The 19,487-nt window shown below is 37.3% G+C and overlaps 1 protein-coding gene across 1 annotated transcript in view; it reads right to left on the bottom strand.

The window, feature by feature from the left end:
- Window positions 1–1,595: 1,595 nt before the first annotated feature.
- Window positions 1,596–19,487, bottom strand: part of DLGAP5 (DLG associated protein 5) — a 41,356-nt gene continuing 23,464 nt past the window's right edge. Inside the window, exons 13-19 of the mRNA XM_030319165.1 lie at window positions 16,692–16,784; window positions 12,468–12,684; window positions 8,410–8,602; window positions 6,617–6,668; window positions 5,541–5,787; window positions 4,258–4,307; window positions 1,596–2,085 (exon numbers count right to left, since the gene is read on the bottom strand). Coding sequence (XP_030175025.1) covers window positions 1,945–2,085; window positions 4,258–4,307; window positions 5,541–5,787; window positions 6,617–6,668; window positions 8,410–8,602; window positions 12,468–12,684; window positions 16,692–16,784 — 993 coding nt within the window. The 3' untranslated portion in view covers window positions 1,596–1,944. The remainder of the gene's footprint in view (window positions 2,086–4,257; window positions 4,308–5,540; window positions 5,788–6,616; window positions 6,669–8,409; window positions 8,603–12,467; window positions 12,685–16,691; window positions 16,785–19,487) is intronic.

Below are 19,487 nucleotides of genomic sequence, written 5' to 3' on the forward strand. Positions count from 1 at the left end.
CAAACGGAGATGTGGCATTAGATGGCCTAACCAGACTAAAGGAAAGAATATACATACTCTGATTACAACTGACAGCCATTTTGTGACCCCAAAAGGACTCAGCCAAAGATAAGCTGACACCAAGGATAACAGAATGAACTATGAATAGAATGTTTGACTATCATTGAGTTGTTGATTGCAAAGTGTCTGGAATCACCCTGACAACTCATGAAAATAATAAACTTGCTTGTTGGGGCTCCTGGGTGGCTCAGTTTATTAAGCATCTGACTCTTGATTTCGGCTCAGGTCATAATCTCACAGCTATGAGATCAAGCCCCTCATTGGGCTCCACACTGGGCGTGGAGCCTGCTTAAGATTCTCTCTCTCTCTCTCTCTCTCTCTCTCTCTGAAATAAACATTTAAAAATAAGTAAACCTCCTTGTTATTAAATTAGAGTTCATTTTACTATTACTAAACAGCCAAAAGTTCTCTGAACAATAGTACATCTTACTAAATCTACAAAAAAAAAAATCATGTTTACTGCCATTGTTTTTATTCTCATCTGCTTCATCCTTGAGGGCAAATTATTTTATTGTTATGTTGCATATTGTTTTATATAGATTCTAAGTCTTTGGGTTACCTTGCACTAACCTCTTTTGCATGCTTATATGCCTGGGCCCTTAGAACATGTTTCTTTGTTCTGCATGTCTTACTTGAATTTTTCATTAACTGGCTATTGGAACCGCTTTTCTCTTTGGTAAGACTAGGCATTCTAAGGACATTCTTCTAAGCCAACACCTCACATAGCCTAACTGTTCATATGAACTTGATAATAAATACTATCTTTCCCACAAGCCTAACATACCTTTCTCTGATAACAGAAGTGGATGTGTTTCTTTTCTTTTTGAAAACCCCTAATATTACAAGTTTATCTATAAAGTTGCTGCTTGTTTGGCTAATGCCTCCAATCCTAACTTATTTAGAGGCAGAAATAACTGGAACCAGGTCTGATTACAAGCTTTAGCTACTATGACTCTTCTTGGTACTCTGTTATTCTCATGGCCCTATTATCTACAATCTTATAATGAAGAGTTTTATAAAAGAAAATATTTCAAACACATTAAGTGATTGATATAATTTTCTTCAAGGGAAGAAGGCATCTCTTTAGGTTGTCAGTCACATCAAGGGGAAAATGAAAACAAAAAGGGAAAGATTTAATGAGCCCCTCTAATAGTTTAAGCATTTGAAACTGCAGCATGTAAACTGACTTTAGATTCCAGAAAGCTCATTTAAAGAAACACAGTACACCCTGGAAAATGCAATATGCAAAGCTGTTTAACATCAACAAAATTTTTTTTTTTTTAACGTTTATTTATTTTTGAGACAGAGAGAGACAGAGCATGAATGGGGGAGGGTCAGAGAGAGGGAGACACAGACTCTGAAACAGGCTCCAGGCTCTGAGCTGTCAGCACAGAGCCCGACGCGGGGCTCGAACTCACAGACCGCGAGATCATGACCTGAGTCAAAGTCGGACGCTTAACCAACTGAGCCACCCAGGCACCCCTGACATCAACAAATTTAAGAGTCCAAACTAAAAATAAAGTATAAAAAGATGCAAATACTTCTGTCAAAGTTTAATATTATATTTTGATTAAACTGAAGAATGTTCATAAGCTCTATGTTAGTACACTTAGCTTTAAGCTTATACATTTTAAACAAGAGAGGCGAGGTGATGTACATTTTTTATTCTGCATAGTTAATGTACAAAATATTCCCACTTCCCTTGAAAAACACTATAGTATCTAAAACAAACTTTGATGAACACTGAATGTTAAAACATTTTATGACACTATATAAATTGAATAGAAGTGAACACAAATACATACTCTTTAATTTTTCAAAATGCTAAGAATATATCACAGCACTGATAATATGAAAAAAAAATATTTGGATTCATTTTTAAATTCAAAATTCTTCTGGATGTTCTTCACTGAGGGGCCTTAGAGGTGAAAAGGTAATCAAGTTACCACCAAAGGAAATGTGTCTGCCATGATCTGGATGTCTCCTCTCCACCTGAGTGAATGTATTACCACAGTTTAGGCCTGGCTGGAGAATAAATTCAGAGAAGTCACTACATCACGTCTTTCACCAATTAAGTCTTCAACAATGCAATTTAATAGGTTAATTAATAACATAAATAACACGTTTTGTATATAATAATACAATTATTACTAGCACAATGAATTTGCTACTTTCCAGTAGATCTAATTTCATTATATACTTTTTTAATTGAAAAGGTATATCAGGTATATATGCCTTAAAGGTGACTAGTAATATGTAAATGTACTTCAGCAGTATATGTAGGATGAATAAAATTAAGGCCATATCTTAAGCCACTTACACAGATTCCACAAGTCCTAATCCATATAACTATACTTAATAGGCTTTTTACTAATGTGATCCTGCTAGAATCTGTTTCTTTTGTTCCCCCTTGAGCCCTATTTCAGGTTCAAGTGATGCTACAGACTAATAATCTGGGTCTAAAATAGATAGGTGGACCTATAAAAATATAAAATAAAAAAAGTCTAAGTTCTAATATTTACGAAAGTGGAAAAGAATTCACAGGGAGACTAAATTCTAAAGTACTAAGATTTGGGGCGCCTGGGTGGCTCAGTCGGTTAAGCACCCGACTTTGGCTCAGGTCATGATCTCGCGGTCTGTGAGTTCGAGCCCCGCGTGGGGTCTGTGTTGACAGCTCAGAGCCTGGAGCCTGTTTCAGATTCTGTGTCTCCCTCTTTCTCTCTCCTCCCCCGCTCATGCTCTGTCTCTCTCTTCTCAAAAATAAACAAACGTTAAAAAAAAATAAAAAATAAATAAAATACTAAGATTTATCAACAAGATAAGATAGAAGATAGATAACTGTGAAGCACTTTTAATCATAGTATTAGTACAAAATGAAATATTATGATACATTAATTTCCAGATTTAATTATAATATCATATATGTCAGAACCAAGCATTCGGAGTTCATATCTGGGAACAGGATTATATCAGATTTGTATAAATTGGCCTTATGCTGAAATCCCTGACTCTAAGATCAAGAAAGCACCGAGTATGGGCCATAATGATACACTTCATTCTGCTGAGATGCAAGGCGGCACAGAAGCCTGAACATAAAGAGGGCATCTTTGAAAATAATGAAGGCCAACATATACAGAAGTCCTTAAGGAATCAGGGGCTTAAGGAAGCCAAGTATTTGCCAGGCTTCATGAGGTTAACAAAATTATTGTTCTTTTATCCTACATTTGCCTTAATGAATTTTTTATATTCTGAGATCAAAGATTAGCAAACCAAGACCATTTCCTGACCTATTTTAGCAGCTGGCCCTGGAAAATTTCAAGGTAAGGCTATAAACCAGGGTTGTCAACCTGGCTACACATTAGAATCACCTGATAATGGTCCTACTCCAGACTGTTGGAATAAAAATATCTGGGGGTAGGGCTGAAAACCAGTGCCATAAACACTTAGTAAGCAAGAAAGCACTCTTTCATTCATGCCAGTGACAGCATCATGAACATGAATCAGACAGCTCTGCCTAAAGAGGAATTTACAGTTCATAAGGGAAATAGATTCCCAAAATTATAATCCATTTCAGGAATATAATATATTCATATTACACTATTAATAAGAGATTAAATGTGTGCATTGTACACCTATATCTATATATATAAATCAACAGGGGAGAGATGAGAGCTTTTCTAGGAAGGCTTCACAGAAGGGTCAAGGTTTAAACTAGATACAGAGGCAAGAGGTCAGCAAAAGTAAAGGCTGGGGAGCCTCTAAACAGAATACGACATAAATATAGTAATCTAAAAGAATTAAAATGAAAATAACCAATGATAACTGAAGGTAGGATAGACATTATCTTCCTAACTGTACATTTCTAAAGGCAGAAACCTGGCCTTATTTTTTCTTGCATCACTTAGAAACACCCAGCATAAGCCAAGCTACATATTAGATATATAAGTATTAAGCCAGTTTGTCATAACAAATTTGAAACATAAATGTTTTGGGAAATAAATCTTCAGAATTTAGTATTAGAATATGCTATATTTTAAAGTATATAAACATGGATAACAAATGGATTTCACAGTACATGCAACAAAAACATGGAAATTTTAAACCAACTTTGCACATATACTGAAAAGTGAGTAGTACCATTTTATAAAACAAATCTAGAATATAAAGGAATTTTTCAAATTAAGTTGGAAAACTTACCGAATCAAGAAGATGGCATTCAGTAGTGAGACTTTTAGTATCAAACAGTACTGAAAAACAAAAAATAATTTTTAACTTTTAAAGAATATCCTCACAGTCAAGGGTTAGAAATGGACAACACCTGAAAAAGACAAAAAGTTCCATATATGAAATGCTATAACAAAAACATAGGTCATCTTATGCTGTGGCATTTTTTTTTTCCTTAATGTTTATTTAATTTTGAGAGAGAGAGTCAGAACTTGAGCAGGGGAATGGCAGAGAGAAAGGGAGACACAGAATCTGAAGCAGGCTCCAGGCTCTAAGCTGTCAGCACAGAGACCAACGCAGGCTCGAACCCACGAACCATGAGATCATGACCTGAGCTGAAGTCCGATGCTTAACCAACTGAGCCACCCAGGTGCCCCAGTGCTATGGCATTTTTAAAAATGTACTTGAATTTTTTAGTAAAATTCTTATCCTTAAATTCAGTATAAAGAGTCTTCTACAAACAAATCTCACATTTGTGATATTAAAGGTACCACTGGGCGTCCAGGTTGGTGAATATCTGGAGATTCGGGGAGAGTGGTGCATTTGGAGGGTATAGAAGCTTTGTACCCTTTCCCCATACCTTGCCCTATGCATCTCTTTCACATGGCTATTCCTGAGTTACATCCTTTTATAATAAACAGGTAATAAACCAAAGTTTAGGGGATTAAAAAAAACAAGGTACCTGAAAGATGCTAGCTGGAGTACATTAAATGTCTGGCCAAGGTTATGTTTATTTTGCTTTAGGCCCCAGCCAGAAAAACACCATTGAGTAGCAGATGAAAACAGCAGGTGAAACTATCGCACATTATACTATAACAAAAATACAAGAGCCATTTCGTATTGCAGAACAATCATAACAAAGTAGATAGGAAAAAGGCAATATGGAAGAAAAATAGGGCATTCTGAAGAAAGGTTTGAGGATGTGCGTTGAAAAGGACATGAAGTAAAAAAATAATAAACTTCAGGGAATTTCTCTGAGTCTGCACAAACAATGAAGACTGCAAATAGGTCTGATGCAAAATGCTACTTAGTTCCAACATGGATTAGTTTTTAATAGGTCTACTTCAAAAGGTTTGAGGTATAGAGTGGGATTCTACAACACATACTAATTCTCATAAGGTATTTACTATGAATGTCCAGTTTTTCAACACTTATTCTTAGAAACTGGTACCCTGAAGTATTTATGATAATCTGTGTATTAGTCCAAATTCATTTATTTAACAAAGTGTCATCTAAATATATTTAAAAGACCTCACCTGACTGAGAAATTTTAGTTTCCTCTTCCTGTAAGATATTATTTTGTGATGCTGTATTTTTTTCAGGGCTGCTCATTAAAACATCCTGTGCTGTAACCGAAGAATTTAGTTCCATTCCTTCCACATCATCTGAAATTTCTTCCTTTTTGTTATCATTAATATCATCTCTCACTTCACCAGCAGGTAGAGGCAAACTCATTCTTTCACTGGGTAAACGATCCATCTCAAAGCTTATCTTGTTTGTATCCTGGAAGTAAAAAAATACTTTTACATTTAATTACCAAAAATTGGAACAAATAGAAAAAGTTTTGTTGCTATTCAAAATAAAAACAGAAGAATGACATTTGGAACATAGGCTAAAGAACATTGTAAATCCCACTATGTTGCTTCTTGAACAATTAGTTCAAAGAATATTATAGCAACAGTATGATTGAAGGAAACTTTCTCAGCAAGTGTCTATGATACTCCAATTTAGTGACTGGCAAACATTTTTTTGTGCAGGGCCAGATGATAAGTATGTTAGGCTTTGTGAACCACAGAATCTCTGCCACAACTACTCAAGTCTACCGCTGTACTGTGAAAGTAGCCAGATATAATATGTAAATGTGGTTGGGTTATAATAAAACTTTATTTACAATAATAATTTTGATGGCAGTTAAAGAACACAAAATGGCACTATAGTTTCAAACAAGCCAAAGGTCTTTAAAACAAGAATTATCATTTTATATGACTGATTTATTTTTTTTTTTAATTTTTTTTTTTCAATGTTTATTTATTTTTGGGACAGAGAGAGACAGAGCATGAACGGGGGAGGGGCAGAGAGAGAGGGAGACACAGAATCGGAAACAGGCTCCAGGCTCTGAGCCATCAGCCCAGAGCCCGACGCGGGGCTCGAACTCACGGACCGCAAGATCGTGACCTGGCTGAAGTCGGACGCTTAACCGACTGCGCCACCCAGGCGCCCCTATATGACTGATTTAGATTTAGATTTCCAGAATGGAAATTCTGGGAGTGGTTTACGGATTTACTATACATAATGACATAAACTGCTATCTACTACACTGAATCGAACTTACATAATTTACTTCGATTAAATCTTGTAATCCAGGACACGGAGTATCTTCTATGCTGTTCCAAAAAAAAGAAAAAAGCAGCACTGTAATCAGATAATTAAACACACTGCTATCTTTTTACTTGTGTTTTGATATTGTCCCTCATGAGTCAAAGATGGATCCGGTCCAAGATTAGACCTGGTCCAAATAGGCTAGTTGTGGACCACAGCTACAAGCAGGATGGCCACAAAAACCAGAAAGCTCACAGCCGGTTACCATGCTGTTCAGTCCACCAGCAATCTTTTGAACCTCAGTCAAATCCAGAGCTACAGACATACTAGAGAAAGGTTAGAATAAAGCCAACTCCTGGGAGTGTGGAAGCAACAACTCAGTTACCTATAGCTGGAGTTGGCTACATTCACTTGTTCGCCACAGCATAATATATTCCAATCTCAAAGTTCATAACTTGTATTCATTAGAAATACCTGTCTCAACCTCTTGCAAGTCATTTTTTTAAAAAAATATCCTATTTTTCCGGTTTTCAACTTCATGGTGCCTTCACCTCACAAAGTTGTTTATGTGTAAGTTGCTCTTTCAGGATTATTTTTGGGAATTAAGTAAAAGATTTTTTAAAGAGTACTTGTATTATCACTTAAATACAATTATGGACCTTCTCAGCACAAGATAATAAACTAGAGATATATAAAGCAAAGTAACTTGCATTTAAGAAATGACAATAAATTGGTATTTTATAACCCAGATTTCTAGAATATTTAGTTCCCACAAAGGTTAAATAAATATACCTTGGTTTATACTAAAAATTAGAAATCTTAAAGTATGTTCCATGAAATATTTAAGAGCAAAAACTTTCATTTGTTTCCTCTACTTCAATTCGTAGGTGTTCTTTATTTTACTTTTTTGACAGCCTCCTCTGCTGTGATGGCTAAGTATTCAATGCTATCCCGTCTCCAGATTAATAATAAATCCAATAGTCCTCTCTTGGCTCCAGATGATAATTTTATTTCCTACTTACCTTAAAGTATCTTTTTTTTCCTATCAAATTTCTGGTATCTTTATGTTCCACCAACAAGGACTATATAGATAATTTTGATGCATTTGTAGCAGAAAGAATACAGGGAGCATCCAATTTTACCAATTATAAGCTGAATTTGGGTAAGTTACTAACTTTTCAAGTTACTAACTTGAAAAATGGAGATCTAATACCTCACAGGGTTGTTTTGAGAATTAAATGAGATAATACATGTTAATAACCTAGAACCATGTCTAGCCCATAATTCTTCAGTACACATTAGCTCTCCCTTATTTATGCTCTGTTATCTGTCAAGATAGCAATCTCAAGGTACTTTCTATAGAAAGTACAAAAGTGCCTACCTCTCAAGGACCCTGTAGGGAGGCATCAAACACTGCTGTTTTGTAAATGATGAAAATGAAGCTAAGTGAGTTAACTTATCCCAAAGTTTCACAGCTAGTATGTATGCCATAGAGCTGGTTTTGAGCTCAGATTTATCAAGCACCAAAGCCACAATGTGTTTAACACCAAAGGACACTGTATTGTTTCCTTTCTTCTTAGTTCTGCAGAATTTATTCTGCCCATCTAAATATAACCAATTACCGATCAGAAATTGTAAGCCTTAGTTCCCTCATTTAGGAAACAGAAGTATTTTCTATATGTCACAGGGTCATTGTGAAATCTAATAAAAAATACAGGTCTTGCATATTTTACCAGGTTAACAATATGAAATGATATTTAATGTCAGCATCTGTTATAGTCTAGATAATAACACATGAAGGAATACCTGTTTTTAGGAATAGTTGAAAGCAAAGTCTCCTTATCAACATGTCCACATGCGGTACTTGAAGGATCAGGATTCTGTGGTGACACAGTTTGTCTCAGAACGCCCATCTTAGACCTGTTCTCAGACACAGCTTTGCTGACAGACTTAGGTGTCCTAAGTCTTTGAGAAAGACGTTCAGAAGAGATAGAAAGTCCTAGAAGATGAAAGAAATCATCTCAATACCAAAAAGTTCCTTCATTCACTTTTCATTACAACAAGGAAGACAGTGCAAGTTCTTCCTATTACCCTACCAACTAGCCTCCTTCTCCAGTAAAATGTCTGTTAAAGACAAATGCCTGGGACTTTCAGTTAAAGATAGTACTGAACACACACATTAGATTCTGTTTCTTCTTGACATCCCACTACTTGACGCAGTAACAGAGATCATCTTAAAAGGCAGAATGTCACAAGGACAAAGAATCTTTTTTTTTTTTTTTTTAAACTCAGTGGCTTTTTAAACCTGAAATACAATTTTCCAGGACAAAGGGAACTAAAAGAGAGACAACAATAGTCAGAAAAATTCAGAAGCTGTAATGTAGATGAGTGAGTAGGATATTACTTACTAGACCCAAGAAAATAAATCCTAAGTCACAGTCAGGAAAGAGGAGAATCAACCCAATTTATACCATAACACCCCTCAAAACAACTGGTGGCCTCAAGTATCTCTGAAAGCAGAGATGAAAATGGAGCTAAAAACAGGAAAAACAAAGTCAGTTTAAAGAACAAGTGGAATCCTTTCCTTATTCTGCACAGGTAGTCAACATGCTCCTTGCCACCACCCAAACCAGAAAAAGAGAGGGTTATTTCCTGAAAAAGGTGGAACAGAAGGTCTCTGAGTTAGGGGATACCAGGTAAGGTTGAGATGGGGACTATGTGGAAAAAGGGGATCTGGTGAGTATTTACAAACTATTGAGACATTCAGTTTTTTCCTCCCACCTGGCCCCTGAAAGGCTGGTAGCCAGAATTCTATCTTCTAGGCAGCAGACTGAAAGAGTCTTCTCTGGGGAATCTGACTAGCACATGAGAACAGACTTCAATATAGTGATGTGTAGGGTCCCAGTGTTATGGTACAGCTAAATCACATGACAGTAAAGACCACATCACCCAAGTGCTGCTGTGCAAGGACCCACTCTTAACCACAAGCAGGCAGTCAATGATCACCAGACACCCAAGGAAAGCCTCTAATATGAGAGATGGAAACCAAAACCAAACAATGGGCACCTGGGTGGCTCAGTCGGTTAAGCACCCGACTTTGGTTCAGGTCATGATCTTGTAGCTGGTAGGTTCCAGCCCCACATCGGGCTCTGTGCTGACAGCTCAGAGTCTGGAGCCTGCTTCAGATTCTGTGTCTCCCTCTCTTTCTGCCCCTCCCCTGCTCACACTGTTTCTCTCTTTCTCTCTAAAAAATAAATCATAAAAAAAAAAAAAAAAAAAAACCAAAAACAAAAGAAAACACCCCAAACAGACAAAAGTATCTTGGAACAAATACTGACTCTACAGGGGAATGAAAACATAAAAGCTATCATTAACATCCTCAGAAAGGTAAGACAATACACTTACCAAACCAGTACAGAATGTTATAAAATGGAACATTCCGAGAATGAGAAAGAGCTCTTGGGAATTTAAACCATGAGAGGAAAACAAGACAAAACAAAGCATACCACCATGAGAGCCAATACAAAAGTTGAGGAAATCCAGGAAGTAGAAAATGGCAAGTACAGGAAAAAATATAAAAATAGCCTATTTCCCAGGAAAAAAATAAAATAGGTATTTCTGAAAGAAAGATCCAAGATAACCAAGGAGAGTAAATCATAGCAACAATTCAAGAAAAAAAAAATCTATATCTTGTTCAGAGAGAGGGCTTCAAACAACTCAAGATTCCAAGACTCCTGTAAGAACTAAAAGTGGCTGTCCCTAGGGAGAAACAAATGGGATGAGAGGGGCTTTTGGGGGGACTTCTGTAACAGGCCTCATATGAACTAAGTGCTCTGTAAATAAAACTCAATTTTAACAAGATAGTGTTGGGCCATGAACCTTAATCTCCCCAGTCAGAAGTGCCACACTGGGTCCATGAAAGAACAGACAGTGATGAGTTCATAGTAATGGAAACTAGTAGGATCCTCAGGAAGTTAGTGGCAAGGAGCCACGTTACTAGCAGGAGGCAATTCCTGGGTGGAAGTGAAGCTGCTTAGAGTAAAGCAAACAAGCCAGACCACACCAGGTATGATACCTAAATTGACAGGAAGATTATAATATACTTGAGGTGATAAATTTACATTTTAATGTAAATATCAGATAACAGCTCAAGCTTATTTTCAGAAAACTTCCCAGTAGACACAGTTAAATAGGGAAAAAAACATCCCTTCAGCTGATTAGTACTTGAAGAGGATTTGGACCCTTTCTCCCTGAAAACAAACATCTATGGGCAGCTGGGTGGCTCAGTCAGTTAAGCATCCAACTCTTGATTTCAGCTCAAGTCATGATCTCAGGGTTGTGAAACTGAGCCTCATGTAGGGCTCTGCACTGACAGTGAGGGGCTGGCTTGGGATTCTCTCTCTCTGTCTCTCTCTGCTCCTCCCCTGCTCTCTCTCTCTCTTTCAAAATAAACAAACATTAAAACAAACATCTAGCACTTAAAGCACTGATACAAGTTTCTACTGAGATTTACAGATTACTTTAGCTATGACCTCTCGTTACATGATGTATATATAAATAATTCCAATCTAGATATATAAATTCAATCTAATAAAGATAGCCTATGGGGCGATTGGGTGGCTCAATTGGTTGAGCAACCAACTCTTGATTTAGGCTCAGGTCATGATCTCACAGCTAGTGAGTTTGAGCCCTGCATCTGGCTCCGTGCTAACAGCGCAGAGCCTGCTTGGGATTCTCTCTCATTCTCTCTCTCCCTCCTGTGCTCACACATTCTGTCTCTCTCTCTCAAAATAAAGAAACTTACAGAAGACCATGGGGGAGGGGAAGGAAAAAAAAAAGTTAGAGAGGGAGAGAGCCAAACCATAAGAGACTCTTAAAAAGTGAGAATAAACTGAGGGTTGGTGGGGGGTGGGAGGGGGGGTGGGTGGTGATGGGCATTGAGGAAGGCACCTGTTGGGATGAGTACTGGGTGTTGTATGGAAACCAATTTGACAATAAATTTCATATTAAAAAAAAAAGTTTAAAGATAGCCTATGAAAAATAGCTATTGGGGGTGCCTGGGTGGTTCAGTCCATTGAGTGACTGACTTTGGCTCAGGTCATGATCTCACAGTTCATGAGTTCAAGCCACACTGTCAGTGTGGAGCCTGCCTGGGATTCTCTCTCTCTCCCCCTCTTTCTGCCCCTCCCCCACTCACATGAGCATGCTTTCTCTCTCTAATAAATAAAAACTTTAAAAAAAAGCTATTAAAAATTGTAAAAGAAAATCATAAGATCAGAGTTAGAAATCCGTTAGAAAATCATAAGAATGGTTCCCTAAAGTATTAAAAGCTGGTTTCACTGGAATGCTTTTAAATTAGGAAATTAGTACATTTATTGTATTTCATAAAATCTGAGCAAAAGTTTTAATACAAATGAAAATTAAACCAAACCCACTTTCCAATGAAGCACACACAGTTGTGCACAACTAAAGAAGTATGATGATTTTAATGCCTAAGTTGCTTTTGCATCTTAAATTCTAATCCAACTAACCTGAAGAAAATCACCTAACTTCTCATGTTTTTATCATGTCCCTTACCGCTTGGGATCCTGTGACCTACTCCACAGGATTGTGGGGTTAAGTGGTAATAACTGATGTGAAATCACTTAGGAAACACAAAATCCATTTTAGAAGATTGGTCACACTTAAAGTAATCTAATCATACACATCACAATGTGCCTTGCATGGGTTTGTGAGAGCATAGTCTATCTTCCAGACCCACAGAGAGTTTATAGGCCTTCGTGTGAAAACTACTTTATACCTCTTATACAAGCTCCCATCTAACCCAAATATTTCTCTCAAGGAGTCTTAGCAAAAAATCTAACCTGAGAAGGATTTAACGGGACTTTCAATTCTGAAAAATCCAGCATCAAACACTATTGTATCAACTTCCTTTGGCATTACAGAGGCCGCTGCCTCCACATGTTCTTCCTTCTTCATTCTCTCTCTCATTGCATTTTTTATGGCAGCTAGGCGATTTCTAGCTGCAATTCTTCCATCATCCTCTTTGGACTTACTTGGTACACCTGAGACAACTTTTTTCTGCAAAGAGAAATTATGACATTTATTAAAGCTACTCATTATCATCTTACAAGAAAAACAAAGCACATTTGGGGTGCCTGGGTGGCTCAGTCGGTTGAGCGTCAGACTCTTGATTTCGGCTCTGGTGCCAGGGGTCAAAAGATAAAGGACAAAGTCCCTGCTCTCGAGGAGTTCACAGCTTAAGGGAAGGGCTCGATGTGGACATTAAAAAGAATAAATGTCATGATACAGACAAAATCAGACAACTGTAAGAGAATACCAGCCTATCACCTAAATCAATCGTAAGAGTCATCCAGAAAGGTTATAGGAAGTAGCACTGAGCTGGAATCACAGTTAGCCAGGCTACAAGCCCAGGAGAAGAAAGGGCTGGAACGTGCAAAAAATAGCATGTTTGCAAAGCCAGAAGTGAAGGAAAGCATAGCAGAGCTGGGAGGTAACAACAGATAGATTTTAAAATCCCTTGCATGTAACCATTTTAAAGAGCCACATTTATACAGAGGACAAAGAAATAGAGTTTATCGATGACTTTTAATCAGGAGATTAACATTATCGGCTTTGTGTTTCGAAAGGTCATTCTGTCTATAGCCTGGAGAATGGAGAACTGACTGGAGGTTACAAGTCAGTTAGGAAGGAGACTATTGCACTGATACTGGGTAAAGATGATAGTAATTAGATTAAGGAGGAGGAATGGAAAAGCCATGAATGGCTTCAAGAGATATGTTAAGGGGGAGAACTGAGAGGACTTAGCAATCTATTGGATGTGTGAAGGGTAGAGATGGTGAAATAGAGAAAGGACTAAAGAAGACACCTCAGACACCTAGTGGGAATATCATTCTCTGAGACAGAAATATCAATGTGTGTGCAGATGACTTCAGTTTGGGATTTTTTTTTTTTAATCGTTTTAATGTTTATTTTTGAGAGAGAGAGACACACACAGAGTGCAAAGGGGGGAGGGGCAGAGAGAGAGGCACAGAATCTGAAGCAGGCTGCAGGCTCTGAGCTGTCAGCCCTGATGTGGGGCTCAAACCCATGAACCGTGAGATCATGACCTGAGCTGAAGTTGGAGGCTTAAGTGACTGAATCACCCAGGTGCCCCGAGGCATACTGATTTTAAGTTTTATGGAGTCAGGATATATAGAGGTAGAGCTTAGCAGTACATGTGGTTTGAAATACAGATTTGGGACTCATCACAGGATGGGGAAGATTGCACAGAAAAAATGTGGAAGGAAAGAAGAGAGTTGAGGTAGGAATAAGAGTATCACAAACATTTAAGGGATAAATGGAAAAACAAACATACAAACATCACTGAAAATGGGCACAGAGACAGGAGGAAAAATTAGAATATAATTTCAAGAAAGAGGGAATCAACTGTATTTAATCCTGCAGAAGGATTAGATTTTGTAATTAAGTAAATGTCTAATAACTCAGCAACTAGAGAATCAATACCCCTGGTGATAACTGTTCTAGAGCCATCAAGAAAGGTGAAGTTGACTTGCAGTGAGTTGGGAGAGGTAAGTGAGGACCAAAGCAGTAACCGCAGAGTACAGACAACTTTTCCAGGAAACTTGTCTGTGATTCGGAGATGGGAACATCACAGGTTTAAGGGTTTTTTTAATGTAAGCAAAGCTAAGACCCTCAAACATGTCTAAAAGCTGATGGAAAAGAGAGAGGAAGAGAGGAAAAAAAGGCTAATTGATGGAATGACAGATCGATGAATAAGTAAGAGGGAAGAGTATCAAAGTATAGGTATTAATTTTACTTTATTTGTTTGATAATCTTAATAGTAGCCTGTAAAATAGAGTAAGAGGAGAGAGACACCTGGTGATAAGGGACAGAATTACAAGGCTCTGATATAACGCTATCTGCAGCACTGATGATGTTCATGTTTCCAGGACTGAGTACTCAATAAGAAATACCCATGGTAGCTTCAAGTTGTCCCAGCATTCTTCACTGTTTAGCAGATTTGAAATTCATTCAATTAATTTAGTCACTGTCCTCAGCGTCCTTGTCATGAGACTTCATTAGTCAAATAATTTGGTAATAAATTCTTTTAAATTCTTATTTATTTTTGAGAGAGAGACAGAGAGAGCATGTACACGTGTGCGAATACGAGCAGGGGAGGGGCAGAGAGAAAGGGAGAGAGAGTCCCAAGCAGGTTCCACACTCAGCTCGGAGTCTGACGGGACTTGATCTCATGACCATGAGATCATGACCTGAGCTGAAATCAAGGGTTGGACACTTAACAGACTAAGCCATCCAAGTACCCCTGTAACAGGTTCTTTTAATACTCTACTATCTTAAGTCCCTAAGATAGGATTTAAAACAGACATTTTATTTGGGTTACATAAGAATAAAGTACTAAACTAGAAACCTAATTCTATAACCAAAGGTATTCTTCTAAAATATAAAGAGGGGTGCCTGGGTAGCTCAGTTGGTTAAGCACATCTGACTCTTGATTTCGGCTCAGGTCGAATCTCAGATCTCATGGTGGTGAGATCGAGCCCCTCGTTGGGCTCTGCACTGGGCATACAGCCAGCTTGGAATTCTCTCTCTCCCTCTCTCTCCCTGCCCCTCCCCCGCTTGTGCACATGTGCATGCGCACACTCTCTCTCAAAAAAAATACAACTAAAAAAAAATAAAATATAAAGAAACACTGGCAATGCTCTAAGGTGGTTTGAGAAGTATCCATTTGACCAGAAACTCTGAGTTCAAAACATTACTAGAAAAAAAAAGTACTACAAATAGAGAAGAATGGAATCTTTCATGTTAACAAAGCAAATTTTAGAGAAAATAGGAAAATTTACAAGATAAAGCATAGGGAAGAAGACAGATGTTCTAAAGAGCCATTGTCCCTCTTTCCTATTTAAAAACTATTTCATTTTGAAATAGAGCACACAATTGGGGCACGTGGGTGGCTCAGTCGGTTAAGCAGCCGACTTCGGCTCAGGTCATGATCTCGCGGTCCGTGAGTTCGAGCCCCGCGTCGGGCTCTGTGCTGACAGCTCGGAGCCTGGAGCCTGTTTCAGATTCTGTGTCTCCCTCTCTCTCTGACCCTCCCCATTCATGCTGTGTCTCTCTCTGTCTCAAAAATAAATAAACGTTTAAAAAAATTAAAAAAAAACCAACAAGAAATAGAGCACACAAAAGAATATATAAAAACAAAGAGGTGGCATAGCCTACTGATTAAGAACATGGATTCTGGAAAGAGAAGCATGGCCGTGAAACATAGCTCCGCATTTGGCAAGTGATTTAATCTTTCTGGACGTGAGGTTTCTCAACTGTAGCTTGGGGAGGACAGAGCCTACTTCACAGGACTGTTGTCATGATTAAATGAGCTTATACACATAAAATACATAGAACAATACGTGGCACACACTAAGCATTATATCAATTATGTAGTACTCCTGTTATTATTAGAACAAAATGGATGTTTTACAACAAAATGTACAGTCTGAAGTGTAAAACAAACATGCAGGGGTGCCTGAATGGCTCATTCAGTTGAGTGGCCAACTCTTGATTTCAGCTCAGGTCATGATCTCACAGTATGTGGGTTTGAGCCCCGCATCTGGCTCTGTGCTGACAGTAAGGACCTTGCCTGGGATTCTCTCTCCTTCTCTCTCTGCCCCTTCCCCAATCATGCTGTCTTGCTCTCTCTCTCTAAATAACGAATAAACTTTAAAAATATATTTAAAACAAACAAACATGCATATACCCACTATTTGGTAACTTAGAAGCCCTTTGCATGTCCCCATTCAATTATAGCCCCTACCTCCTGCCCTCCAGAAAGAATTTAGTGTTTAGCTGAATTTAAGATCTGGGTGATTTAGAATTTAGCTGAATTTCATTGCTTCTTCAAAGGCAATCCAGATGTTGTATATAATATATGGAACTTTACTGGTAAAAAGATGAAAAATCTGAAGCTAAATGTTTTTAAAGCTGAAAAATAAAAATTCATTAAAGTAGAAGAATCTATGTTAGAAATTTGGATATAAAACCCACACACTTACCCGAAAGACTTTTTTGTTTGTATTATTATTGTTCTGCCATCCAGATTCCTCAAGTTTAGTCAAATTGTTGAATTTTTGGTTTACATCTTCTATCTGTTAGTAAATAAAGCACATGTTTATCAGATTAATCCTAACTTTATTAAAATGAAAAACCAGTGAACTGAAGCTTCAAAAAAATTGAGAATGGTGAGTTGGACTGATGGCATATAAAATTAGACGAAGCCATCCTCAATTTAGTATTCAAATTAAGAATTCTTATGGTAAAATTGTTATTTGTGCTTTGACAAACTTCCAAAATCTACAGAAAAGATGTCAAAAATGAAGAACCCTCCTAATTTATTTTTGACCATTAAAATGTAGGAGGGATATCCTAGATGTTTGTTTCCTAAACTATACAATGTGACCACGATATGTCTTTTTCTTTCTTTCTTTTTTTTTTTTTTTTTAAACACAATGTCTTTTGCAAATACTTTCAGTCTGTGGCTTGCCTTCTCATTCTCTTGACAGAATCTTATTTTAAAAGATACATGTAATATACCTACTAGCAGGATAAGAATGTATGATCCTTATCCTTCTGGTATGGTCCTCATCTAAACTAGTTATCTAAAGTGGCGCCTTCTGTGCACCACTTTAGGGAAGATCAGAACAAGCCTTCCTGCATTCCGGTCAAGGCTTACGTTCTTACATTAACCTCCATGGGGCCTAGAAAATGTAGCCCCAAGAGAGGTCATTGTATAGGTGTGGACAAGATGCAGGGCCAAAGATGGAGTCAGTGTTGTCAGTGTATGATTCCCATCTTTCTGGTACTTCCAGTCTCCTCCAAAGAGGAAACCATTGTTAATAATTTAGTAAACATGCTTCAAACCCCCTATTATGCATTTATACACATGCATACTCTCAATTTCTCTCTCCTGAAAAAATGTAAATATCAAAAAGATTCAGGATTACACTATGACCAACTGATGTTCAACGATGTGTCAATGTAATCCAATGAGGAAAGGATAGTCTTTTCAACAACAGTACTGGGGAAATTGGATATACACACAAAAAAAGATGAATTTAAACTCTTACCTATATCATACACAAAAATGAACTCCAAATGAATCATATACCTAACTGTAGAGCTAGAACTACACTTTTAGAAAAAAACATAAGAAAATCTTTGTGAGCTGACATTTGGCAAAAAAAGAGTTCTTAGACATGGTGTCAAAGATCACAACATAGAAGAAAAAAGTTGATAAGTTAAATATCATCAAAATTAAAAACATTTACACTTCAAAAGACACCATTAAGAAAATTAAGACAAGCTACAAAGTGGGGGAAAATATTTGCAAATAATATTTCTGATAAAAGACTTGTCTTCAGAATATACAAAGAACAGTTAGAACTCAATAACAAAAAGACAAACCCAATTTAAAATGGCCAAAAGATTTGAATAGAAATTTCACCAAAGAAGACATTTAAATGGCTAACAAACACATGAAAAGATAATTATCATAATTCATTAGGGAAATGCAAATCAAAACTACAACAAATACTTCGTATCCACTAGGATGGTTCCACTAGACAGACAGTAACAAGTACTAGTCAGGATGTGGAGACATAGGAAAACTCATACATTGTTGGCAGGAAAGTAAAATATTACAATCACTTTGGCAAACAGTATGGCAGTTTCTTAAAAGTCAAACGTAAATTTACTATATGTCCTAGCAATATCTAGATATTTACCTCAAGAGAAATGAAAGCTTATGTCCACACTAAGATTTGTATGTGAATATTCAAAGAAGATATTCATAATCACCAAAGTAGAAACAATCCAAGTGTCCTTCAACTGGTGAATACAGAATGGTGTATTTACCCAAAGAGCTACTACTCAGCAATGAAAAGGAACGAAGTACAGATACATCGCACAACATGGAAGAACCTCAAAAACATCATGCTAAGTGAAAGAAGCCACATATGAAAGACTACATATGGTATTATTTTACTTAATATAAAGTGTCCAGAAAAGGCAAATCTATGGAGTAAGTTGCTTGGGGCTGGGAGTGGGAATGGGGATTCACTTGCATACAGGAAAGAAAGGTCTTTTAATGCTGAAAATATTCTACACTTGGATTGTGGTGACGGTTGCACAACTCTGCAAATTTACTGAAAATCATTGAACTGTGCATTCAGAACTGGTAAGTTTTATGATATTAAACTTCAGAAAAGCTCTTAAAGGAAAAAAAAAAAAAAGTCCCAGAAGGCAACTTGAAGAGGCTCCCAATGGCCAAAGCTGGGAAATGAGTATCAACAGATACTAAATGTAAACAATATAAACACATCAAATACCTTCAAATCTATCAATTATTAACATTAAAAAACAAAATTAATTGGTTACTATTGAATGATGCTAGTGAAACAACTCATTATCAAAACTGGAAAATATGTAAAAACTGGTCATAAAGCAATACTTAACATCACCATGACTACCTCAACACTATTCACGTCAGGGCCATACAGCAATGGACATTATCTTTCCTTCACTTTTTCTCTACTCTGAATACTGTTTTTGCTTTTCATTTGCTTGGTTTTTATTTATCTATCATCAATTCACCTCTAAATTTTATAAAAAAACTCCTCTAAATACAATTTAAAAAGCAAACAGGGGCGCCTGTGTGGCTCGGTCAGTTGAGCATCCGACTCTGGATTTCAGCTCAGGTCATGATCCCAGGGTCACGTGATGGAGCCCCGCTCGGCCTGGAGCCTGCTTGGGATTCTCTCAATTTCTCCCTCTGCCCCTCTCCTACTTGTCTT

The sequence above is a fragment of the Lynx canadensis genome, chromosome B3 (assembly GCF_007474595.2).
Source record: "Lynx canadensis isolate LIC74 chromosome B3, mLynCan4.pri.v2, whole genome shotgun sequence".
Lineage (NCBI taxonomy): Eukaryota > Metazoa > Chordata > Mammalia > Carnivora > Felidae > Lynx > Lynx canadensis.